Here is a 26681-nt window from a genome sequence, read left to right on the forward strand (position 1 = left end):
CCCACCAGCCCAGGTTGCCCAAAGCCCCATCCAGCCTGGCCTTGAACACCTCCAGGGATGGGGCAGCCACAGCCTCTCTGGGCAGCCTGTGCCAGGGCCTCACCACCCTCTGAGTAAAGAAGTTATTCCTTACACCTAACCTAAACCTACCCTTTTTTAGTTTAAAGCCATTCCCCTCTGTCTTGTCACTATCTGCCTGTGTAAAAAGTCACTCTTGGCCATTTATCTTTGCCATAGAAATTATAAACATAGACAAATAAATCTACTACAGATGATTTACGGATGCTTTCAAAAGACTTTAGTCTTCCTAAGAAATCTAATGAAATAGATTTTTTATTTTTACAATCTGTACATGATCTTTCTTCTAAGGAACAGATCTCTGCATACACCCCTGTTTTTCAGTCAAAGTAATTCGGTACATTTCAGCTTCAAGCTGCCTGTAAAGGTTTGCCTTACTGTATTATGTACATTTATTTTGGATAAATTTCACCGTCTCAAGCCAAAATTTAGTTCATACAACTCGCTGATAACTCAATTAACTGTTGTTGAAGCCTCAAGTCCTCACTCAGAGTGGGTCTTCAAGACTCTTGTTTCCATAGTTTTTAAGCTACTTTTATACTGTCAGCACTTAAAAAGAAAAAAAAAAAATGAAACAAGCCACAAACAGTATAAATAGAGTGTGAATCATTGCCATCTTTGTCTTTCTTGAATTTGTTCTTCTCAGAGATCTTCATCAGGGTTTGTTAGTCTTCACCATGTAAGATCAGAGCTCAGACCTCCAGTTTTCCCCACAAAAAAAGCTTCTTTGTTTCCTTGAGTCTTTCTTCTTTAATGTCAGATAGTCATTACAGATCAATGCCCTTTAAAAATTTCATCTTGGAGGGACACACAAGGAGGTAGATCACTCAAACACATTTGAAAGAAAGCAGACTTAGACGATACAACTGCAATGTTTCTCTGTAGCAGCAAGTTGTCATTGTTAGCCCATCATTAAGTTTAATAGTTGAGGAAAAACAGAGTGGGTATTTACTCACACACAATTTTATGACGAACAACTGAAATGGCAGCAAGATAAAACCACAATTTTTAGACAAACTGATATTACATCACATTAGTGGGCCACAGAATGGTTTGAAAAATAAACCTTTCGAGACATGAGAAATGACATTTTAGCATGCTTTAAACAGCTGAACTGCTCTTCAAAGCATAACAGTTTTCAGCTACTGGCAAAGACAATGATACCGCCTCACTTTGAAAGTAAAAAGCATTAAGCAATACGTTAAAGCTAGCCTACATGTAAATGGGCTAAATACTAGGCAAAGATTTTATTTTCCCTTTTCACATTTAAGATGATACTACAGTTTGTCACTTCTGTAGTTTATATATTGTTGTGCAATGCCCCACTGAAGTTTCACATCTACTCTGCAAAAAAGAAGAGCAGTAAACACCTTCCTTTTAGGATAGACACAAATGGTAAAGCCCGCAATGTTTGTCTGTCCTTATAGTTAAATGTTTGCTGTTTGTCGCACAGGAACTGCAAGCAGAGTCTATGGATTCTTCTGAGAAATATGAAACCTCACGGTTCCACGCAACTTCAATACTGCTTTCTTTTTTTTTTTTTCCTTCCCTTCTTTTTCCTCCTCTTATCAGCTGTTTTCCCCAGCCCAAGACATATTTCCACCTCTCTTCAACTGATTTTAATAGCCTTAAGGGAGAGAAGGTTTTTCCTCATGACTTCTGCTCAAGAGCCTGGCTCCAGGCATGTCTTGGACCACAAGAAGTTGGACGTTACTCTTTTGAGGCACTAGATGTAGGCTAGTAGTCAAGTTGCCCAAAGCTAAGGGGACAAACAGCTCATTGTCTTCCTATTTAAATACATGTCCAGTGAAGAAATTTTCCCTTTTTTTTTTCCCCTGAAACACATTAAGTACAGCTTGTAGTAACAGATTTGCCACAGTGCTGCATTCACGCGCCTGTGCTCCTAAGGTACACTGTCCCATTTTACCTCTGGATTCCTCATCCTCACTAGAGAAGTTAACAATGGATCTCTCCACATTCAGATACACACACATTCCTTTTTGTCTCATAATCATCTCGTTTATATTTCTTCTTCCACATTCACAAGCTAAGCCAAGACAAGCTCAGTTCTATGACAATTTTGCCACATACCTCTTCTCAGAGAGAGCTGCTGCAGCTGAACACGACAACTGCAGCATCTTAATTATACCGAGATTCAATGTGTGGTTTAAAAGCAGAGCGTGACCAGTTTTCATTTGTCTGTTTTCAGACATTTAGAAAACCCCCACTGTCAGCATCTTGAGTAAAAAATAGGGGACATCTTCAGACCTTAGTAAAACCACTCAAACACATTAACTTGTTCAAATAAGCATCCCACCTCAAGTGACACAGTGGCCTGCAGTCTTCCTTGATCCATCCGCAGAGCAAGAGTTGTTTTTACTGAGTCAGTAATCATGCATTGTCTTCCAGAGGAAAAACTAGCCGGGTACCCCTGCTCGTAACTTCATGGTCTGCTGCTCCCAAGTCACGTTCCAGCGCCTCCTCTGAATTACTCTTTGTTCTCCTGCCATCAAGGCTAGTGGTAGCTGTATGGGGGCCTGAGGAACCGTTTGCAGTTATTGTTGTGTCACCATATGTCACAGTGAGGTCACCGTCGTTGAGAATAAAATCAGAATCCTCTTCTCTAAGCTGTTCTTGATTCTGGAATAAAGGAGAAAAGTCTTTGTACAGTGCACGACATTAGGTCTTTGCCAGAGAGATAATGGAACAGGAAAGTTTACCTACATGTCAATACAGAAGCAACAAGAGGTAGAATTCCACCTTAAGAAGGTGTTAAAAATAACCTTGAACCCAATGTTTGCAAATCAGATTACTGTTCTCTGAATAACTACTGCTCTTGTGGATAGATGAGGGGGAGCTGAATCCAAAAACAGATTTAGCAATTTAATAGCACTGTAAGTTCACCAGAAGTACGAGAGAGAAGCAGTCTATGGTGGTTTTTGCATGACAATTTAGAAGGCTGTATAGAAAAAAGAATTGTGCTTGGTCTCAAGTCTTTAAGTAATTCCAGATAAAGTCTGAGTTACATCTTTCGTTCATTAGACAAGTTCAGAAGCAGAAGATTCATGTAAGCTGCTAAGAATTCATTAAGTCCAAGTTCTTTATATTCAAGGCTTCCTCAACAAATTGTGTTTAGTTCTTGAACTAAACATTTCAAATATCTGCTTACTCTGTTTACCTGATACTAAACTGAGAATTACTTGACCTAGTTCTTAGGAACACTCCTGAGCCCTGGCAGTAGGAAAGGCTGATAAAAGAAAATGCTTCCTTCATAAATTTGTGACTAGTTCTGAAGTGTTCTCTTTTCAACGTCATTCAGGCAAGTGGCTCATCAAGCCCTATGAATTTGTTTTGATGGAGATGGGATGAAATATATTGTCAAGGACTAGAAATCAGTGAAGTATAATAAAACACTTGAATTTAGTTGTCCTACGCAGCACAGTACAACAGCAAGCCATTACACCATAATTCACTGCTGTTCAGCATGGTCTTCACAAAAGGCTGAATTGGTCAGAAAACGGCTTTTCCTCATGTTCGAAGAAAATTCTATCAATACTATAACCTTGCTGTCCTACAACTGAAAGCATTTCTCCATGTGAATGGCTCCATATTGCTTAAAGAAAATGAAATTTAGGTGCATGTATTGCTGCTCTCCCTGGTAAGCTGGATGCTGATCAGGCTACGTTCTCATAATGCATCATTTTCTTCCACTACAGCAAAGGAAGGAGGGGACAGGGCACAGGCTGTGTGAGATCAGCCTGACCAGAAAACCCTACTTCTATTGCAGAACAGGATTTCAGTACACTTGAGACTGACAATTTTGATTAATCTGTCTGCGATGAAAATCTCTGTGCCTAGCTAAATAAAACTTCCTGGGAAAACTGCCTGTCCTTATTTCAGGATGACAACCACTCAAAATAAAGCAGCATAACCCTCTGGATGATACAGAATGTCAACTAGACAGGACTCAAAGAGGTGTCAGGAGTTTACTGAAACCAACAAAAAAAAGTGATGCAGTTCAGTGTCAGGTACAAGACAAGTCCTACTTAGACTGAACACTAATTTCTCAGAACCTTTGTGGCATCCAAGTTTATCATCACAGATTTACAGGTAGTATTACTGTGATAAAGAGCACTGTTCTCAGAGAGCAAACAGAGTTTGGGATTCTTCCTTTCTTTGATTACAAAAAAAAAACCACCAAACTACTGAACTGTCTTAATGAAAACAAAAGTAAAAATTAAAAGGTTCAGATACAGTGAACAGAACTGCCTTTATAAGCTTTATACGGCAAAAAATAAGCAAGTCTGGCGAGTAAAACCAAGAGGAATAAAAAAAGGTACAGAAAACAACCAGCTGTTTAAAAAAAGTCTGATATCCTTCTATATTCCATTTCTGAAGAAGAGACACTCAAATTAAGATGACAAGCAGAAACACTAATATGAATTTAAAAAAAAAAAAAAAAAAGTAGTTTGTGACCGATTATATTCTAAAAAGCCCAAGAGGCTGCAAAGATGTATCACAAGTTGCCTGTCATGGTGTTTGCCCTTGGAATAGCATCAAGGAAGGGTAGGCAGTGCACTTGGAGGTACTGCAATCAATCCCAGGGCAATATGTGGAGCAGCTCAGCAAGCTCCACAGTCACCTCCTGACTCCACAACGCCACTTCACAGCGAGTCCTGGCAGCAAGGGCATACCAGATGTGAAACTAGCAAGAACACACATTACACCTGAGCTTCCCCAAAAGGCTGAACAGCTCTTGGAAGAAAAATGTTGAGTAGAGACAGGGGCCACAAGCCTTATACTAGATGGCAATTCTTAACTAAATCTTTTCTGGTTTTCCCAAGTTGTATGTGCACGTACATAAACACGATCAGTTCCAGAGAAAGCACTGAGCTTTCTCTCAATATAGTGAACAAACATTGCCTTGTGTGAGGCAAGCTCTTCTTACTTGTTTCCCTTCTGAAGTACGCTGCAAACAGCAGGCAATTCATTTCACACGCTTCCCCAGAGAACATACATGAACAAACCCATGTAGTATACAGATTTGATGCTACGTTTACAAGCACAGAGGATGCATGAATAAACCTACTGTGCTTCATGCAGCATGAACAATTCTTTCAAGAAAGACAGGAAATGTATCCAAGTCGGTCCCTCGAGACTTGAAATACTTCCAAGAATAACCCTAAACTGGCCTCTACAATCCCCTACAACTCTGTTAAGAGTAACTTCAATTCGCTCAAGAAATACAGGTCTGAACTTCACTACTTAAAAACTATCATGTCTAAGTACCTAAATCCAACATCCTACAAAAGACTGAATCTTGTTTCAACTTGGGCACTGTAACCCATGGACTTTACAGCACTGGTCGTAAAATTTGTTTGAGAGGTCACATGCCTATGACCACATGCTGGAGATGTTCACACTGCTAAAGCCTATTTAGAGTTACTGCTCACAGTGTTGGTCTTTATTGCCTCTTAAGGCAGTATGAAAATAAGCATGAAGCATGCTACATGTGCAAAACACGGGTAGGCACTATTTCCACTGCTAATAGCGGAAAGCACAAGCATCACAAGCGACAAAACTTACATCACAAGTTACTTATCTTGTGGCTCCAAAATAAAAGCATCATGTACTATGCATGCAAAATATATTACAAATTAAATCTGATGCTCTGCTTAGAATTTCTTTAGTTCTCTGCTGAGTTCAAACCCATGAAGGAAACTAAATTTCTGCTATAAAGCTAGATCCACTAGGAAAAGGGGGCGAGGTGAGGAAATAACAATTCTCACCAGTTTTGAGAGTTACTTTCCCCAAGACTCAGACATACTGCAAATGAAGTTTCTTTATTGGATTTACATATTTAGAAAACCACTTCTCTCTACTGCCATACCAAGTGTCACACTGTGTATGGTGCAAGAGCTAAACATTCAAAAAATGGGTGGGGGCATGTGTAGGACACAAAAGACAGCCCTGAGCAACCAAGCAAAAACAAAGTAGCCAGCAGTGCTTCATCAGGAAAAGCAGATGAGAATACAGGCGCTTCTCCCAAACAGGAAGAATGGCTGGTAGAATAGGCCTTTGGTCTTTAAGCCTCTCAGATGTACCATGCAATTTTCCTGAAAATACCTCACAAAAGCAAAACTACTCCAAGCAGTTCCTGTTCTCCAAAAGACATGGCTCTGAGTTGCTTCATCTGCACTCAAGAAGGCAAGAAGCTTCCTTATCATTCTAGCTAGTAATAAAATGGTGTAGTCACGCCATTGCAGCAAGGGCAGCCATACAAAGAAACAAAAAGCAATCGCAGAGTTGAGATATCTGGAAAGGAAACTAGAAATTTCATCTCAAATTAATATTCCTAATCCTAATGTAGCAATGCACCAAAATCGGAACAATAAGAAAGACTACAACATGGAAGTTCCACATTGTATGTGTTAAAGAAAAAAAAAGTATGCAGGCTTTTAACATTTTTTTTATATAAATAGTGAATTATGCAGTGATGAAGCTAACACCTCAAGACAGGGGATGGTGAGGTATGTCACAGAACCAATGCAATTAAATAAATTAGTAGTGGCTAATGGCAGTAGTTAATAATGAGTAAAGAAAGAGCCAAATTGTTAGAGAAAATGAAAGCCAAAACTACATGCTCATTCTGGTTAGATCCTCAGTTACTGGAAAAGTAATCTCATAAGATCATACACAGATAGCCAAATGTGCAACACACAAGTAGGCTAATTGCTCTGATGGATGGTTTCCAGCCTAGATCTGCTTTAAGATCTCCAATGGCATTGCAAAGATGGGAACAAGGCCAATTTCTTGCATTACTAATAGCTCTAAATAAGCAGTGGAAGAGGAAAGTTTCTTTGAAGTTTTACTGTCAGATAAAAGCAAGATTCTAATAATACAAAAAGAAATTAAGGGAAATATATCAAAAGTTGCATGTGGAATTTGTAACTTTCTGGGGAAAATAGTAGAAATCTGGTCCTAAATTAATAGAGAACTGGCTGTGCTACTTGAACATAACAAAGATGTTACCATCTCCAGGTTCTGGAGAACCTGCAAACTGGAATGATCACACAGTACTAAGATTTTATTTACAAGAAGTTCATAAAAAGTTGTAGATTTAAGGAGCACTTTACAGATAGGAATGACATGTATCAGGATCCTGCAAGAGTAACAGGAGAATGAAGCATTAATTATTGCAAGACACGGCTGCAAACACAGTGTACTGCCCTGCTAGACTGAGATAAGTAGCTGATTAACAGTTTCTGAAATCAGATCTTGAATTTCACTGTGGAAACAATGAAGGGACATTCTACCAGATTTCTTTCTGGCATTGGTAAACATGTCAGTGTCTTTTCTGAAGGAGACCTCAACACAGCCTTAGCAGTAACAAGAAAACAATCTTGTCCAGAAATGTTAAGAACAGACATAATATTTGGAAGCAATTTACTAAGATCACTTACCAGCACTTACATACAATAAGTAAATCAGACCACCTTTTCTTAAAAGAATGCTTTGGTGAAGTTAAACACATAAAAAACAAAACACAAGTATTGAGTTGCTCTACTTACATCATAAACCTGGGGACTCGTCAGGCAGCGGGCTATGAGGCCACACCAGCTGGGTAGAGTTGTGGTTAATGGAGGGCCGCTGTGAGTGAGAATTGGCTTTAAATAACTTTAGTAGTTAAGGAAAGCAGAACAGTGCTTGAAAACCACTATTTAAAATAAAAAGACAGTTGTACATAAACATGGTTCTGCCTTTGATCTATGTGTTGCTCACTAATTACATGTAACATCCGTCGAAAAACCTGCATTTGTGAAGAAATAAATTAAAACCATCTCCCTTCCCCACCCCAATTTTCCCTTGATCCTTTTAAGGGCAGCTTCTTTACCCACATGTTTTCTGCAAGGGCAACTAGCTAACTCCCTTACTGTAGTTTCATGTAGTTGCAACACTTCAAGCTTTTGCGCTTGCTGATGTCAAGGGGAGCAAGCAGAGGTACAAGTGCTTTAATGTTGGTCCAAGGGTATTTCTGCTCTGCAGGTGGGAGCACAGTGTTGAGGTTGCACGCTAGAGATAACAAGATACCTATGTGGCTTAACACATACTAGTGATGAAATATTGTTCTGAGGATGTTGCATGCGTACTACAGTCACCTGAACTGGTCCACTATTAGCTTGCCAGTGAGCCACAGATGCAGCCAGGAGTAGACCTGGAATCTTCCAAATAAATCCATGTTTGTTCATACCATTACTCTAGGCTGCTGATATGCCTGAGAAGTCAAAAAAATTACTCATGAATCAATAAGGGTGTCCCAGCTACAGAGCAGCATGCTAATCCTGCCTGGCTCCAGGCTCCAGAACAGAGCTGGGGGAGAGTGCTAAGATGTCCAAATGTTGTCTGAAATCAGGGCGAGTGTTTTATTTGTTTTGTTTTGTTTTTTTGTTTGTTTGTTTCCTTTTTCCTTAGGGCTTATTTTAAATGCAAACATGATACAGGTATTCTAGCTACTTTAAGCCTCTATACACAGCAAGAATTTACTCCACTTGCAAATTAATAGTTTTCCTGATTCTTACTCAACAGATGACCGTTCGGGGAAGGTCAGGAGAACTAAAAAATAAATAAATTATTGCTTTAGCCAAGGGCTATCCCTCTCCTTTGGCAAAGCCTGGCATAGTGCATTTACTTGAACACACAGCGGTGTGATTATGCCACTGCAGGGTTATATTCCCTCCGTACCTTCTCTGCTAACAGTGCGGCTACATCCAGTCCTGGAAGGAAAAACTCTCCCCCCGGCCCTTGCACTAACCCACCTGCCTACATGTTTCCCTGTGTTGGACAGGCAAGCAGCAAATCCACCATAAAAAAAAAGCAAACCCACTAAAAGACACCTGGTACTTCATCACAGTTGTTGTTTCCTTCATATTTAACGGTTGTGGCTGAACCCAGAGAAAAGCCCATGGCACTGAATGAACTCCATGTTCCACAGGAATTAAGTTCCCACTTACTCCTCCGCACAGTGCTCTGCAGAAAATAGCCAGCATTACAGCACACTGCCAAATACACCTTGCATCTTTTTCAAGTCAAATTTCATTCTTGCGAAGAGTGATTTTTGAGACAAACTGCCTTTCTACTCAAAACCAAGTGAATACATCAGCAAAAAATATTTTGATATTTACATGTAAATATAGAGCTAACAACTCTGTGGATCGTCCTTTATGTGCAACTAAAGCCCGCCCAGCAGATGTTTATCTGAATGCTTCCTTAGAAGAGAAGTAACAGAATTTAACTTAAGATACAGCAAGACAGCTCTGCCTCTGCATGGCAGTTTCCTCAGCACAAACTTGACGGAAAGCTTCACTAAAGCTTGCTAGTTGCTACTGAAAAAGCAAGTGCACTATCAGCACCCTTTAAATAAAAGTTTTGTGAAACAGCTCATTAAGCTGTAATTTCCACTTAGCACTCCCCCCTTGCTGTGGCTGTTGGGGACTGCACTTGTGCTGGTGTCAGCTGAAGGGAAGTCAGCATTGCCAGCTACTCCCGTTATTCATAAGGCACATCCCCTTTGCAAAGGCAGGGGAAGAGGACAGCTCTGCTTCTGCTTCCTTGGGGGGTGAGCGGAAGGCAGTCAGCCACAGCCAGGTCCTGCTCTTACCACACGAGTCTTTTTTTTTTTTTTTTAATACAAATATGGTATTTGAACAAAAAATTGACCTTGATGCACTTGGACACCAGCCACTATGTTCAAACTGTTTACTTGAAATCATTAATAGCTATGAATATTTAAACTATACACACACCCTTCTGGGCTTTGTCCCACTACCGTGCTATCTGAAAGCATCACTCACAGGTTTTACCCTGAACAGGGAAGTGCTATTTGGATCCAAATGCTTCCAACACTACACCTTGGTTTCCATGGATGGCTGATCTTGATGTACAAAGCAAGGAAGGAAACAGGCCAGCAACATCTCAGCCACCAATGGACAAGACCCCAGGCCATCTATTCACTTCTCAGGTGCAAGCTGCAACAAGATTAAGACCCTATCACAGGTATCTTTAATACCCCACGAATTACTAGGAATCAAGTACTGAAATGTCTAAGTTTTTAGTTAAAAGGGACTTGGCATGGCCACAAGATTAGCTTTCCCATTGTCTACTAAGTGAATATAAGACATTGAGGAGGGACACCTGTATGATATATTGATGAGGAATATACTGACTAATTTAAAAAAAAAAAAAGAAAAAGCCAACAAACTCTAGCATGAAGGATTGGACAGGTACATAAAAGTTATGAAGTTCAAGCAAGGCTATCTAAGCAGCATAACATCAGCTTCAGAAAGGTTGTAGAGTACTAATATAGACACAGAAAGACACGCTCTACATTCATACTCATAGGAAGAGTTAATTGTCTGTCTTACTGTTAAGCAAAACCTCAGCTCACAGACTGACTTCTTTTTTTCGTCATCTGGCAAATGTGAGATAGCATGCATGAAATAGAAATGTCCATTTTCAGAGTCAGCAAGGTTAAGTTTCAGTTGTGCCTTGTCAAATACTTAATCTTTATCATGCATGACTCTCTCAAGTGCTTAAAGCTGCATATGGGTAAATGGCAAGGAAAAAAGTCTGAATATTTCACGTCTTGAAGTGAAGCTGTGTTTTCAGAAGGATACTTATGGTCAAAGCTATACCACAGCCTGAAGAGCCAAGCACTTTCCTGCTTCGTTCTGTTCCTTCTTTCAGAATCTGGGCCATCCTAAAAATAAGATAAAAGCATATTCATTATTATGGGGAGGGAAAAAAAAGAAGTCATACATTCCAGTCATTCACATTATAATGGCCTATGCAAAGCCAAATGACTTCAGTGCTGTACAGAGACCGCAGGAGAAAACTATTTAGAGACTTGTACTGATGTTACTTTCCCTAGAAAGACCAGAAATGACTGTGCAGAGAACAAGCAGGCTCTCTTCATTATCCTCAAGTTACCTTAATAAACTCTGTACCACCAAGTTACCTTAAGCCTTAAATTTCACCTGTCACTGCACTGACTATGTGATAAGGAAAGAAGTTCAAAACTGAGAAATAAGCCTCACTGATATCCTGTCCCCCACCCACCTGTCAAATAAATGCACTGAGACAGTCCAGTCTGATTCATTTTCATTACTCAGCTGGCTTCCTTAACTCAAGGGAAAACATAAAATACTCCTAAAGCCTACTACACCCTTGAAAGAACAAGAGAATTTACTATACCTGATAAATTCTTGCAAACCTGAATAAACACATCAGGCCTAAAAGAAACATGCTTAATAGGGAATCCACATAAAAATCACAATTGAGGAAGGTTATGCAAATTTCCTAAGTGCTAGATCACAGCAGCCCTCAGAAGTGCTAACAGTTAAATATAGTCCCTTCACTAGCTGCGCTACATGTCGTCACACCAGCTGGTCTGCAGCTGCATTTGTGGTTTTTCTTTCCTCTTTTTTTCTTTTTTTTTTTTTTTTTTTTTTTTTTACACTTTTGTTACTTTTTTTTTTCTTGGACAGAGACCAAAGTTAAGCCCAGGAAAACAGATGATGCGAGAACGCCCTGCGTGAATCATCTTCCAGCGGTGTTCTTCTCCAGCAGTTTTGCTAGAATTGCCCTGTGTACTTCCCATCTGCAGAAAACCCTATGATTCACCAAGAGTTAAACCTCAGTACAAACTCCTTTTCCCCCCTGCCTTATCCCTAACTTTGTATTTTCTTTAACTGTGACTCGCAGCCAGTCTTGGCTTTGTGAGAGACAGAGGAGTCCAAAGGGAACTGACTAATGGATTCCAGTAGGAATGTAATACACAGCTAAAGAGGGAAACAAATGGGTAAGTGCTTTATGTTTACATGGGAAAAAAGCAAACAAGTGATTTCCACCCCAACACTGAATGAGAACAGAATACTCATGTTCTGGCTGTGGCTATTTCCTGTTAAAACAACTTCTCAAATACTGACAAGCTCAGTCTGAAAGTCATCTTACCCTGATACCGCTTCCTAACCTTGGTTTTATGCCAGAACTGTGGCCTTCATTGTAGATGGTGTTTGGAAGCCTGGCCTTCTGGTTGCATCCGGACACACACAAAATCTACAAGAATCTATTATGTGCTGGACCTAGGCTTCATAAAAAGAACTCAGAGATGCCTAATTCAGTTTCTGCAATGAAATAAATGCTTCCTGAGCAGGTAAGCATCTGCAGAACCTGTCACAAAAAGGAAAAGAAAAAACAAAACAAAACAAAACACAAGAAAACCAGCACACCTACACGAGACAGGAGACCACTAATAAAAGATGACCCCAAATGGAGTAACAGCCAGCCTGAACACCAGCATCATACAACTTGGGGTTTACAAGGCAGAGCTCACATGCTTGTGCTCTGTTCATCCTCTGGCTTCAGTCATCCTGTTTCCTGCCATTCAACCTCACTTTCCTCCAGCAGATGCCTACATAACCAATCAGTCACACCACTGAACGATTACTGTCAAGCAGTACACTGTCTGGGAGAGTGTAAACTAAGGTCTGGACAGAGGAACCTGTGATGAAAGTGTCCTTGCACAGAGGAAGCTCCCAGTCAGACCTCAGGAATTGTTTTCTTTCCAGACTATTTGCTCCTCCTGTGAATTCACTCAATTTATAGATGAGGAAAACTGAAGTTTCTGGTACAGACAACATTCTTTCAGGAGTCTTATTTGCACATAACACTTTGCAACACAAAAAAAAAAAAAAAAGCAACTCAGACTGTTACTGATGCACAGAATGCTGCACATTTCACAGCACGTTTGCTGAAGATGACAACTTTCCAGCTCTTCTTTTGCCTCCAGCAAGGTAGGTAGCTAAAGCAAGATCAAGCCAGGCAATAGTATGGCATACAGGAGTTGAAGTCTGAATAGCAAACTTAATCTTTGATTCAAATCAAGTCCAAAGGCCAAAATTTGCTATCAACTACTGGACATAAACCACGACGATTATCTATGTGTCAGTCTAAGGGAGGACCGTTCATGCTGTAAAATGTTGAAAAGCACGTTGGGTGGTGGGTGAGGGAAGAGGAAAGCACATTGTTATAGACTGTGTTAGTAGCTTTGGGAAGAGTTTTGATGCCTTATATTTACACACACGCCAAAATTTGAAATGCAGAGAGACACTGCAGTGTTATATGCAACAACACAATGTTTTTTGTGGGCATTACTTGAATACTATAAAGTAAAATGCATTATTGATTTGCCAGCTAAGAGAAAGGTTTTACCCATGCATGTAGCTTCTGCAGTTCTTTATCATCCTAAGTTATAAAATAAGGTCAGCCTAATAGAGAAGTTATGTAATTACTTACTCCTTGTAAGACTTGAAAGCTGTCATTAGTAGGTGGAGGATCCTGATCTGGGTCAACCCCAACCCTACAGAAACATTAGGAAAACAAAGCAAGTGGTGTTACTGAGGATTGCAAATGCTGTGAGTTTGGCAGAACGTGTTTTAAAAGCACCTTAAGCATCCAGCAAAGCTGCATTCAGAGAGATAAGAATAGTTCGAGGAAGAGCTGTCTATTATTCCCGTGCAGTTACATAGGAACAAACACGATGCTTTTTCACTTAAGCAGCTACTACTACCTGTAGATAACAGCTTTAACTCTACCTCAGCATTAGCTTTAACTGCTTACCTTTGTTGCCAACTCTTTTAGGACACTGGCAAATACTACTTTGGGCCTAAACAGGTGAATTGTAGGTGAGATCCTCTTCAGTGAAGATTCCTCATGTCCAGCAGCAGGAAACCAGAGACTAAGGATAAATCCAGCCTAAATATTTGACATGGCAAATAACTTTGAGCTATTCTCAGGCCTGTCTCTCAGCTAACATACTATTAAGAAAATGAAAACACAAAACCCATATACACGCACCATTTTAAGGCACTGACAGTACAAATCAACAAAAATACTTCATGAAGGTTTGTAACATTAGTTCTTGCAAATTTTGTTGACCTTACACATAACAGCCACAATGCATTAGCAGGCAGTCTGTCTAGTCCAGCCTCTCATCTCAGGAAGGGTCATTATAGTAAGATGATGGATGACTACTGTCTTTTGCATAGTTAGCAGGCATCTTACTACTAGACCATCCTTCTACATAGCCCTCCTATTCAGGTATTAAAACAGGTATTTAATCTGACCCTTTTAATTACGTTCACGTTTTTCTGATCCGTTGTTAAGATTAGACTTGTCTAGCCTCAAATCCCATTCATGTCTCAGTCTCTGGTGGTGTAAGTCCTGCAATGAAGTACAACCTCATGTGTAAGGCAAGATTGTCAGTGTCAAACCATTGTGTTTGAGTTCTGTGGAGTTATATAATGAGTGTAGAAAAGTGCATGAACTAACAAAAACACTGCCTTAAACAGCTCACATTTATTTTCCCTCTCTAGGAAGGGACTGAGCTGGTTTAGTGTCATTTATTTCCACCTCGGCTTTGTGTCAGCTATTTCTAGCCACAGTGTCTATGCAACCTCCCTTCTGAGACAGGATAACCAGAAACCGACAGAATACTGTAGGAAAGACCATATCATTTGTGCATCCAGGGGATGCATGCTTGTGTAAGGCACACAGGGATCCACACATGACTTACCATCAGACACAGAAGACTGCATTGATTAAACTAAAACATAACACCATTAAACAGCATACAGGGCCGAACTTTCTAATAGGATTTTTTTTTTAAAGAAAAAAAAGGTAGGCATTGAACTCAATGTTTAAATCATCCTTGTGGACTCAAGGCTTCACAGAACTTAATGCAGTTCAGAGAAAATCCAGGAGGTCGCTCTAAGACAGCCTGCAGCATCCTCACATTGAACTAGCTACTGCTAATCCAACTCCTCTGCTTTGACTTTTCCCGTCTTTTCTTTCTTCATCCCTTTATTTTTCTTTTCATAGCAAAGAAACACAAAGAGAATCATCTTAACACTTTGGCACTGACCAGCCTCAACGACTAAAAAGCTTTGCAAATTTAACACTAGACAGATGGGAGTACTGGTCAGCTAGGTTGAGCACTGGATTGTAACACATGCCAGAATGAAATGCCACACACAAGAGCTTGGAAAGGTTACAAGGGCTTACACGTTACTGCTTAGGCTCCTGCTAAGCAGTGAAGAGATAAGAAGGATTTTCTACAGACAAACAAATCAGTTATCTGATGAGGCCTCACTCGAAGCTGACAAGCAACATCAGGATACAGGCTCAATATGGCCATATAGAAGATTGCACATTCCTTCATAAATACAAATAATTAAAGATTTGTGGCTTTTCTCACTCCAACTACACATCAGGGAGGCTCAATGCACCACGAACAGCCACCATGCTCGACTTAGCCTTGTGACTGGCCACATAAACGGGGAGTTCACAGAACTTCTTCCAGAAGACAAACATATCTCGAATACCCCAAATAGTTTTAATTCCCTGTGCTACACATTCACTTCATATTATATAAAAGCATAAACAATTCAGAACATCGCAGGTTTTGTTTGATAAGGTTGTGTGTTTGATTTTGCAGACTTCTTAGCTTCCCCAGGGCAGTGGAATGGGGCTTCGGGGACCAGAGCAGGATGACCGTACTGCTCAGTGAAAAGTCATAATACACGACAGGTCAGGTTCACTGACTTCCTGAATAAGAAAAACACCTTTCTATATTAAAACATTTCAGCTTTCAAGAAATAAAAATAAAATAAATTCTTACTACATAAGTTTCTTTCAACACTGAAATAATACAAAGACACAGGCTCCTATTTTTAACAGTTTCCAAAGTTATTCTTCAAGGTAATTTGAGTATTTCTAAGGAATTTCTTTCCTTCAAGACACTTTAAAAAAAATTTTGCTGTTTCAAAGCTTGTCCCTCAGTTCAGTTTAACACCAAATGCATTACTATTTTGAATTCCCACAGCTACTTTTTGTATCTTCCAACCAGCGTAGAGTATCTTCTATCTGATGCACTAGATAGAAAACATTTATTATTCATAACAAGTCTGTCTAATCAAGTTTAAAGATACATACACCCAGCTCTAATGACAAGCATGGTTTTTATAGGCCCTGCACCCCCCAGCACTGGTGGATAAGGAGTTCAACATGAGCCAGCAGTGTGTGTTTGCAGCCCAGAAAGCCAACCATATCCTGGGCTGCACCAAAAGCAGTGTGGCCAGTCAATGTGGGAAGTGGAGCGTGGGGTGTTTGTAGCAGTTCTAGAAGCCACCAGCTGGAGAAGTCTAGGATTCTGTGTCTTCTCCACCCTTATTAGCATCTTCATGCAAAGCATTCCGACAACCCTTGCTTTTAAAAATAGATCCCAATAGATTCTGTGGGCTGAATCACCCACAGAAGTCCTTCTTACCTGAACAGTTGTATGACATAATCCCGTGGAGTGCCTAAGACCATCTGTGTGATTAAGGATCACATCCATAACTTCTCAGCTTTCAAGTCCTCACAGGCCAGAGACACTAGTTTTGTTTTATTTTTTACCCATACACAAGAGTTAAAGGTACTTTTTGTTTAGTTGGTTTCGTCTTTAAGCTGAAGACAATGAATGATCCACACTCTCCCAGCTCACAAGAAGAGAACTAATTCAGAAGTGAGGAGTATCTACGGCACTGCAAAAGAGGAGATGCAGCAACGGCATGCCATAGAACAGAAAAAGAGCACACGGTGTTATAAAGATGAAGAAAGCCAAGCACCAGGTTAGTTCGGTATCAGGGAAAGCAGCTCAGTGTCACCTGAAATACAGCCAGCGGCTTTCACTCATCTCTTCCACCGATGGAACACGGTCACCAACTCTGGTACAGCACAAGAATGGAAAGTGAGTAACAAAATGCTCATGAGATGGTAGCTTGACAAAGCTGCCTAGCAAAAACAAAACGAAAACCTACCCAACCAAAGAAGACACGACATACAAAAATAAGAATGGCAGAACAATGACAAAGTGACAAAAATCATGGAAATTAACAAAAGCAGCCCTTAGTGATTGAGATGTCAAATAATAGTCTTCATTTTTTTTCAGATTCAGGCTAGGAAAGACACCCACATTCATGACAGGCCATCAGTCTGTATAAGTTATATTCAACAGCTCTTAAGAGAATTGCTACATGTAGACAGAACTCAAAGACATGCTCCCAGTGCCTGGGGACCTGTGCATTTTCTAAAAGAAAGTAATAATATGAAGTCAAGACTGAAAACTATGCATATATGAAAGAGGCTATCATCACTTCCTAGTTTGAGTCAAATACAACCGGTAATACATGCATAAATCACTCAATTGGTTTAATTAACAGTTAACTAAATCTTCAACATAATACTTCAGACGCTGTTCTTACTCCTTCCTTTACTTTTTTTCTACTGTACTTAAAAACAAGTGAAAGCATGCTTGGTTTCTAGTACTTTCAATATAAATTCCTTAGCAGTTTGTGCTTTTTTTTTTCCCCTATTCTTCCATTAAGGTGTGCTATGTGAGTGAAACACTGCCCACATGAAATAAAAGCCCAGATTACCGCAAATCCACAGTGGCTTCACTTTACGAAGAACAAGTATATGCTTCCTGATTGCAAGTTTATGTGTTTAAGAACCAAACATTTAAGGCCATAGCCTGCACTACAAAGAACATGCAATCCAATCCTTGAAGGCTAAAGCAAATACCGAACTTGGGTTAGATTTATTTTTTGGACTCTTGGTTCAATAGCTCGCTCTCATGCCAACACACGCCACAGGTCAGAACACTCTGCATGAAAGGCCAGCGCTGAGAGAGCTCTGTATATGTAGCAAAAACTAAAATGAGAACTGTCTGATAGCTTCCCTTTATGACTTTTCTCTTTGTTGTGTCTTTGCCAAGCTCATATACCGAAGTTTTCCCAGATGTCTATAATGAGTACAGCATTTTTGGAAAATTTTAGCTATTTTGGAAGAGTTCAACTGTTTCTCAGAAGGTGGCTGAGGAAGAAGGCAATTCCCACCCCAATATTAAAAAAATATGAAAGCACTGATCACTAAAAAACCCTAGAACTAGGTAAGCTGCTACAGATGTTGTTTTTAGGGTACCTTCAGGGATTCCTTTACTTGACCTAACCAAGATAATGGCTCCTGAAACTGCCCACAGAGGCTTGTTAGAGCTCAGCAGTTAAACCTGTATCACCCCATTTGCTCTAGATACATCAGCACAGCTCCTGTGGGTCTTTCCCATACTCTCTTTCTCTCTGTGTAAGGAATTGCCATGTTTAAGAGCACAAGAACTGACATAAGAAAGCTTCTCCCATGCTTACACCCAGACATCCAAAAGAGGAAGCAATCCCTCTCCCACCAAGGAGATACTGGGGACCAGTTCAGCAAGGGTGGAGAACTGAAGGCTGTCCTGCACCTCCATTAAGAGATTCATGACAAGAAATTAGAGGTTGGAGGCAAGAGAAGAGGAGAAACCAAATGTGAGAAGAAGACTGGAGAGAACAGTGCAGAAAGATATGGCAAAATAAAAAAGCCCACAATGAGGGGAAAGGCACAGTGCCTGCTGCGTGGGCAGAAGAAAGCAGCTAGAAGTCAGGCTTAGAAAATGATAAACCAAATGAAAGATGTAAATTGCAGAAAAAGTGGAAACAGGCAGCAAAAGAGAAGGATATGACCTCTGATCAAACATTCCCCACACCAGCCCTGGATATAACAAGGTTGGATTCTGGCATCAACACTCACTTCTTGTCATTGCAGCACACGCAGGCACAGTATTTAAGGAATGCACATTTAACCCAGCAACTAATAGCTGGACCACCCTGGATGATTTAATATAATATAACCTGAGACTGACATCAAGCTGTTTTACCACCACCCCAGAGAGCTGCTATGTGAACTGTCTACCTGTATGAGTTACAGTATTTCCAGATTTTTTTCAGTTTGCTTAATGAGGAAAAAACACTAGATAAAAAGCTAAGAAGATTATAATTGCAAAGTCATATAGAAGGCGATAAAAATTTAAGTTATCATCATTCAGGCAACCTTTAACTTTTCTCCAGAAAGATAACAAAACTATATTAAATCAAAAGACACTATTCTCACGTTTAAGATTTAGAAAGACTGATTAGTATAATTGAAATTACTTTATTAAAATACACAAACATTTGAAGCAGCTTATGATGGAGAAGCAGGCACTAATTTACCTGCTGCTTCATTCAAAATGAAAAAAAAAAAACAAACAGGTCAAACCCTAATGAAAAGTGGCAAATATTTTTCAATGCAAATGCTAGAAGCTCCTCTTTTTTTGTTTTCCTTCCTGTGACAAATAAATGAAACAAGTCAGCTACTTTTCAGAAAAGAGGAACTTTGCCAGTAGTTCTGATTTATAGGGCTAATTTGCTGAAAGCATTAAAGCTTCATGCAGGAAATTGTTTCATCATTTTAGTCTCAAAGGAAGACACTTTCATTTGTAAAATTCAAGTAATGCTTTAATATCTACAAAAAAAGCAAATCTACTGCTAGAAAAAATTACCACTTATGATTCACATACATGAATGTTTCACAGCCAAGACAGCCAGCAAGTTCAAATATATGACATCATGGCTTTAACACTAATTTCTGGTGTCAACTTTTAAGCTTGCTTAGCATTAAGTGGCAGAAACCAACAGCACCTGAAGATCTCGTTCCTTTTGCTTGGATTTTGATGCCATCATGTCACTTTCCCAACCAGTTCAGCAGTGAACTCAAACTAAGTCTCCACTGCAAACTGTAGGTCCTTTGCTTGGTTGTACCTTTTCATCCTGAGCACTGGACACTGGCCAGAAGAACCAAGCATGCATACAACTGCTATTAAAATAACAGGCACTTGCCTTTGCCTCTGAGCCCCAGCAAAGCAATTCGGGGTCCTTGCAAAGGCACTGCCCCACGTACGCACACTGTGGATGTAGGAGTACCAAGCCAGGCTGCAAGTCGTGGCTGGAGTCAGCTCTCCGGTACTGTTCTACTTAAATTGTGCAGACTAACCTTAAATAAGATCCCTTCCTGTTTATGCCTTCCTTCGCTCCCCAATAACTGCTGTAAGCCTCACATGAGAGCTGGACTTGTGAGTCCACACAAGTCCTAACGTTTAAATGCAACACACAAATGGCATTAGTTTCCTATTTCCCTTCAGTTACTTACTCCAGGAAACAACCAGCCTTCTATCTTTTATTCTCCCTTCTGCTAAATGGCGCTATACAGAAGCGGCACTTATTTCCAGCCTCTTGCAGTGCAATCTAATGGGTAAGTGCCAGGGCTCACAAAGCATCCAAAAAAAATGCTGTGTCAGCAGCGTGCACTGCAGCTGCCTGAGGCACCGAGACAGAGGAGCATCTTCATCTCCTCCTGCCGACCTCCTCCACTGCCTGGAAAGGAATGGAGGAAAGCAGCACGCTTCCAAAATTCAGCTGGAAACTAATCTGCCCCTGTCTTCTCTCTGTAAGGTCAGACAGGTCTTGATTTCCTGCAGAAAGGGTTTTGTCTCAGACTCTACTTTACCAGAAACAAGTTCCTAATTCATCAGCTGCACACGGCTGCCACCTCCTGGTACAAATCTGAATTCGACCCTAAAAAGTGCAGCCTCGATGACCAACACAGCAGTGCTCATCAGGGCAACTGTATACTTACATAGAGTGCCCTTTTCTACATGATAACTTTCTCTTAATGGGGATGCTAACTATTTGTTTTCTGTCAACCATGCTTTTTCTGTCAACTGACACTTAAAATTCCTACTTACTAGCAAGCATGCGTAGGTCTTCCAAAACAAAACAGCTAAACACTCAAGACTGTGGTTCAGCTCACTGTTGGCAGCTGCTCCCCAGAGACAGTATCACAGGCACTTCTCACTGTTTCCAGCTGTTCTGCCTTGTTGGTCATGGCAGTGATTTTGCAAGTGCATCTTACCTAAAGGGCAAGCCTGGAACGGATATGGCATTAGCTTTTTCTACCTTCAGGGACAGCTCATGAACCAGGTTCGTGGAATCTCATTATTGAGCCCAACTAGACCTGTTAAAGGAGTAAGTGCAGCTTCTTAGATGCTTCCACAAACTGTTTACTGGGCTAGACAGCACTAAAAAAAAAAATAAAAATAAAACAAAACCAGCAAGTTACTTCAACTAGTTTCCAGTTGGCCAGGAGCTAGGACATGCCAGAATTCAGTCCTGTCCTACTGCGGATGACTGAAGGAGCCTCGTGGCAGAGGTAATGGTTGAATTTCACCTCAGCCAACGAAAAGCTGCAGGCAGATCTTGGCAGACTTCTTACCTGCACAGCACATGCCAGAACTCATCCCCTGCTCCTTCATACCCCATTCTCCAGAAAGAATACGTACGCTGCTGGTTATACAGACACTCTGGCTGCTTGGCTTGGCGAGGTGTATAAGTACAGTTGTTCCTTATATATCTCTCTATATCTCTATATCTCTGGAACTTGCATTTAAACACAGTTGTAAAGGACAAAAATTGATTTGTGTGGCACAAAAGAAAGCAGGATTTTCCAATGTGTGCTGTTACAGCAGTGATTTACCATATTTCAGCTCTAGTACCTCTCTCGGGCTGGAAGCATTTGACATCAGATACACGTGCTATGTTCTTGGCACAGAGTGGTTCAGCTCTGCTCAAGTGCATATCCATATTGACAGGATGTCAGCCAGTCAGTCTGACAACACAGCTTTGGTAAGCTCATCCTGTAACTCCAAAATTTGCTGTTGACATTGTTTTATCAGACATTTTAGCTTTAGCTACTTTCAATAATAGGAGTCTCAGGCATTTCTGAGCATCCTAGCCATCCTGTTTTTTTCCCCCAACCTAGAAAGCACCTGCTACCTATCGCCACAAGAAATTTACTGAAGACTTCCAAAAAACAGCAATACACCTTGAGAATGGTTAATTCTTCCAAAGTCTGAAACTGTTTTCTTTACCCAAGATTGTATCACGCATGCTAGGATAGGAAAAAACAATAGTAGATAAATTCTGATTAGCACAACTAGAATGCGAGACAAAGTACACTTTCAAGGACCAAACAGCATGCATAATTTACATATGAAAAAATGCACTGGAGTATTTGTACAGCGTGCTTGCATTAATTCCACTCTATTTACCCTCCCTCCCCACAACAACAGCCAAAGCTTTCACAGAATGAAAAACATACGTAGTCTTTAACAATGATGGATTCTTGATTCTCTAGGACTTCTGTTGATAAACAGCCTCAAACATGAATATACTTGCAGCCCTAAAGTACTAAGTATTGACCCAGATTTAAAGCCAAGTGGCTATACTCATGCTGCTCACCATTTTCATAGCTCTCGTCAAAAACAGAAGAAACACACTGAAAAGACTAGCAGGTTCTCATTTATCACAGTTGTAGAGGTAACATCAAAACATTTACCCAAACAAACTTAAGTGCATTTTTAGCACTGAAGGTTCCATCTAACTTAATGAAGAGAATAGGGTCATTACCAGAAGACAGGGAAATGTCTAATAGGACAAGAAGTCAATACGGTACTAGATAAGATCATTTTTTTCTTTTCAGTACAGGGGTTACTATCCTGCAATGCTATCCCATATCCTACAGGGCTGAGAAGGATCAGGTACCTAATCACAGAGCATCAGGGAGCTGAATCCCAGCAGCAGCCTGTGCATTTCCTTTACCTGCCTGCACTAACACCTTCCTCTATACAAGAGAGCGTTCTAAACACCCAGAACAGCTCTAGGAAGCATCAAACAAGTTCTGTAGGACTTCAAGTTGCCACCTCAAAAGAGTTTTCCCCAGCATACGTTTGCATACTGACCTTATGTTCAGCCATGACAGCATGGGAGTTGTACCTCCACCGACAATCCACACAGTGAAAAAGACGATGAGGAGGGTTGTTGAGAACATCATTTGGTGCGAGTAGGTAGCAGTATCTCGTATGGCCAGAGCGAAGGCCATGGCTCCCCTGAGACCTATGCAAAAGAACAAAATAGCAGAGCTTCAGAAGTGCAATCATGCCTATTTATAACATGGAATCTTTCCTTGCTCCCTCCCTGCCACACAGGCTCACAGTGACAGGCAGAAAGCATGGGGCTCAGCCTGTTCTCAGGTGAGTTTCAGTTATCTCATTTTCCCTGGTAAATTATACTCTGGGATGTTTTAAAGCATGATTTGCCCTGGTGGTTTTATGTGGCTTACAGAAAACAGAGTGATAAGGAGTAACTATTTCCAGAAATTAAGAGGAAAGGAATGCAGAAACAAACAAGTTGTGCACAATAGCAAAATACATTTTGGAAATCAAGGAGCTCCCTGAATCTAAATGAAAATACACGATTTTCCATTTGATTCCATAACCAAAACTTCTTGATATGGAATTGTTATCTCCTGAAAAAAAAATGTTAGTTAAGAACACGCTCACAGGCAGAACGCATTGCTTCCCCTCTCCTACAGATTATGAAACTCCCCTATCAAGGGCAAGCAACTGGTCACCTGCAAACTTATTTAGGAGGGGAGTCACCAAACAGCTCTAGAGAGAAGGGAGCTCTAGAAGTCATCTGGTCCAACCCTCTGTTCATGTGGGGCTACCTATTGCTGGTTGCCCATGTTCAGACAGCTTTTGAAGATCTGAAAGGAAGGAGACCCTGCAGCCTCTGGACAACCTGTGCCAGTGTTTTGTCACCTGCAGAGCAAAGAAGTGCTTCCTTGTCTTCACAAGGAACCTCCCACGTTTCACTTTTTACCCATTGATTCTGGTCCTGGCACTGGGCACCACTGGAAATAGACTGACTCCATCATGTCAAGTAAAGGAGTTTAAGTAAAATATATATATTTTTTTCAATTAAGTAGGAGAAATCACCCATAAATGTGTCAATTCTCTCAGAAGATACCTATTTCTGCACAACATGCAGATCATCTCACCTAGAACTAACTTTCTGGAAGAAATACATCTCAATTCCCCGCATTGCCTTCAGATGCTCAACACTTCAAATGAAAATACTCCATGCCCAACATAAGGTGACTGCGGGCTGCCAGCAGCTGGCAATTCAAGGTGTCACCCTTCTCAGACATGACACTTCATGTAAAAGTTTAAAGATACATGAGGGCATGCTGCAATTGTTAAGTCTTCTGTTTAAAAAACCTACACGTGAATTATAAAAGCAGACGATGGATCTATAAACATCTTATGATTTAAAGAGTATTATTGCTTTACCAAAAATTTTTGCTCTTTTACCTGAGAACATCATCATGTGCTGAAAGTTCCAGCTGATCTTATGCCTTCTGCCCAGATTCAGCAAGAAAGACAGAGGGTAGATGTGCGCAGCTCTGCCCAAAAAGATCGCAACCTGTTCACAGCTGAGGGTTAAGGATTTCACTTTCCTGGGGTGTGCACACTCAGGTACCTGGCTCTAATATGAACCTTCTGCTTTAATAGGAAATTTACATAATGATAAAGTGCTCACGTTATCCCTGTCTATGTAAAACAGACTTCCACCAATTACTTGCATAGAGAATTCACTGCACAGATTACAACATTTTACTAATACACCCACTTTTTTTTTTTCAAGGCACAGTGAAATTACACCTAGTATTAAGGCTACCAGTACAAATGAAGACTTAATATCACATGTTAAACAACTACCACCGACATTAGAGGGCGTATTTTAGCCCAACAGAAATGCAGCCCCAGTGCAGAAGGAAAGCCAACATAGGAGACCAGCAAGTGGCCACTCCATTACTGCTCCTGCAGAGGCACGATCTCCTACGGGCTGGCAGGCACTTCAGAGTTCAGAGAAACTACAAAGATGAATCCAAAAACAATTGCCAGCACTATAATGAGGTTCAAAAAGTATTTTTAAAAAAGTACTGCAGAAATTCATGACAGTAAGTGGTAAGCTCTTTCCATGCTGTACCGTGGTTCCAGTGAATATCAGAGAGCTGAATACATGCTCCAGCAACTCAGGAACACTTTGGTACAAAATAGAGTGATAAGCTCTGAAATCCTGTAACACACCAACATAATTAGAAATGAACTGAGCACTGCTCATTTGCTGCTGGGATAACAACATTAGAAAAGTGAAACAGCTCTCTTACAGAAATGTGAAGTAGAGAAGAACTCTAGATATGTCTGGGTTGTTGTCATACCTAAATATGGATTTAAAACAACACAGCTTGCAGAAAGTTATGTCTACAAGAAACTAAGATTTTTATAATTACTTTCTACAAAAAAGTTCATGCAATTGTTACATGAAAAGAAGCATAGATAGCATAGCCTGAACAGAGAACAGAAGGCTATATCAGAAATGAAAAATTGCGACACAGCACACCAAACAGACAGCTATTCTACCCACATCTTCATCCAATGGCCATAGGGCTCTGGGACACTTTTTAGTTCAGAAGAACAGATAGGAAGACAGAGGAAAACTCTTCACTTCTCTGAAGCAATGAAAATGGCCAAATAAAGACTTATGTGATAAAACAGATGAGATAAAGAGTAAGAAAAAAAAGTATATTCTATATTAGGCCTCTTTTTTTTTTTTTTTTTTTTAACTGGGTTTTATCTCCATGGCAGATAGCCCTACTCCTGCAGCAGGTGAGGAGAAAACAAGACAGGAAGATCCATCCCCATTGTTTGATTCACATAATTGCTCTGTTTTTTTTTTAAGCACCCAGTAAACCACGAAGGAATAGGTATATAGGCTATTTCAAGTTGGACAGGGGGAGAAAAGTATCTAATGACTCCCAAGTAATTTGAGTGATACTACCAGCAAAGTGCTCTGCTCCGAGGCAGCTGAGAACCAGTCAACAAGTCAGCCAGGGATGAGGGGAACTGGATACCCACCTCTAACATCAGCATCTCTCAGCACTGTGTTCCCTTCATGGTCTGCACCACAGCTCAGTGCCTGCCTCCTCCATCACCCGAGAACCTACCTCCACCTTTAGAATATTGCTTAAACAATTTGCCCACAGTCCCTTTTATTTACTTGAAGTTCTTTTGCTTTGTTCAAGGGACAGCTGGAAGTGAAGAGGAAAAAATTCCTTCTTAGGTCCCAAAAGTTTGAATACAACAGCATTACAAGCACTACTTGGCATCAATAGCCAAGGCATATGATAAAGAATTGTTTTTTTGCTTTCCTCCCTCCTCATCCCAACAGAACTTGAAAAGAAGCAACAAGAACATTTTTTCTTTTGCATGAGACTGTACAAAAAAACAGTAATAAGAAAGAAGCTTAGGTGGTCATAACCTCATCTCTACTTTATTTGTTCTGATGTCTTTTGGAATCTGATTCACAAAGCTATTATTCCATTTATATGGACTGAAAACCACACAGTGCTTCCACTTAAGTTGTCAACATCTCCACAGCAAAGATTGGGAAAGAGCAGAAGGATAACCAGCTATTATTTCACTTTTTTTTTTTTTTCAGGTTATTGTCAAGAATCAGAGATTTTGTGTTAATATAGCTCACACCACCACACATGCTTAACCTGCATGATGCATATAATTTCTTCAGTTGTAAGGTTTGGAGAAGAATAAAAGCTTTGAGTCTTCCTTCCCCAAAAGGCACAGATTAATATTTGACATAGGTACACTGAACAACAGCCCAACTCAGACACATTCC

General features: G+C 40.3%; 1 protein-coding gene across 2 annotated transcripts in view; it reads right to left on the reverse strand.

Moving 5' to 3' along the window:
* Positions 1–475: 475 nt before the first annotated feature.
* The window catches only part of SLC9A7 (solute carrier family 9 member A7), a 62588-nt gene continuing 36382 nt past the window's right edge, over positions 476–26681 (reverse strand). The window contains exons 11-17 of one of the 2 annotated variants that reach the window (XM_084295323.1): positions 24296–24407; positions 22883–23036; positions 16842–16901; positions 13432–13495; positions 10752–10834; positions 7650–7755; positions 476–2718 (exon numbers count right to left, since the gene is read on the reverse strand). In XM_084295323.1, coding sequence (XP_084151449.1) covers positions 2470–2718; positions 7650–7755; positions 10752–10834; positions 13432–13495; positions 16842–16901; positions 22883–23036; positions 24296–24407 — 828 coding nt within the window. In that variant the 3' untranslated portion in view covers positions 476–2469. The remainder of the gene's footprint in view (positions 2719–7649; positions 7756–10751; positions 10835–13431; positions 13496–16841; positions 16902–22882; positions 23037–24295; positions 24408–26681) is intronic. The other variant, XM_084295324.1, reaches the window with a different exon arrangement.

This window comes from Netta rufina (genome assembly GCF_964035555.1).
Source record: "Netta rufina genome assembly, chromosome: 1".
Taxonomy (NCBI): domain Eukaryota; kingdom Metazoa; phylum Chordata; class Aves; order Anseriformes; family Anatidae; genus Netta; species Netta rufina.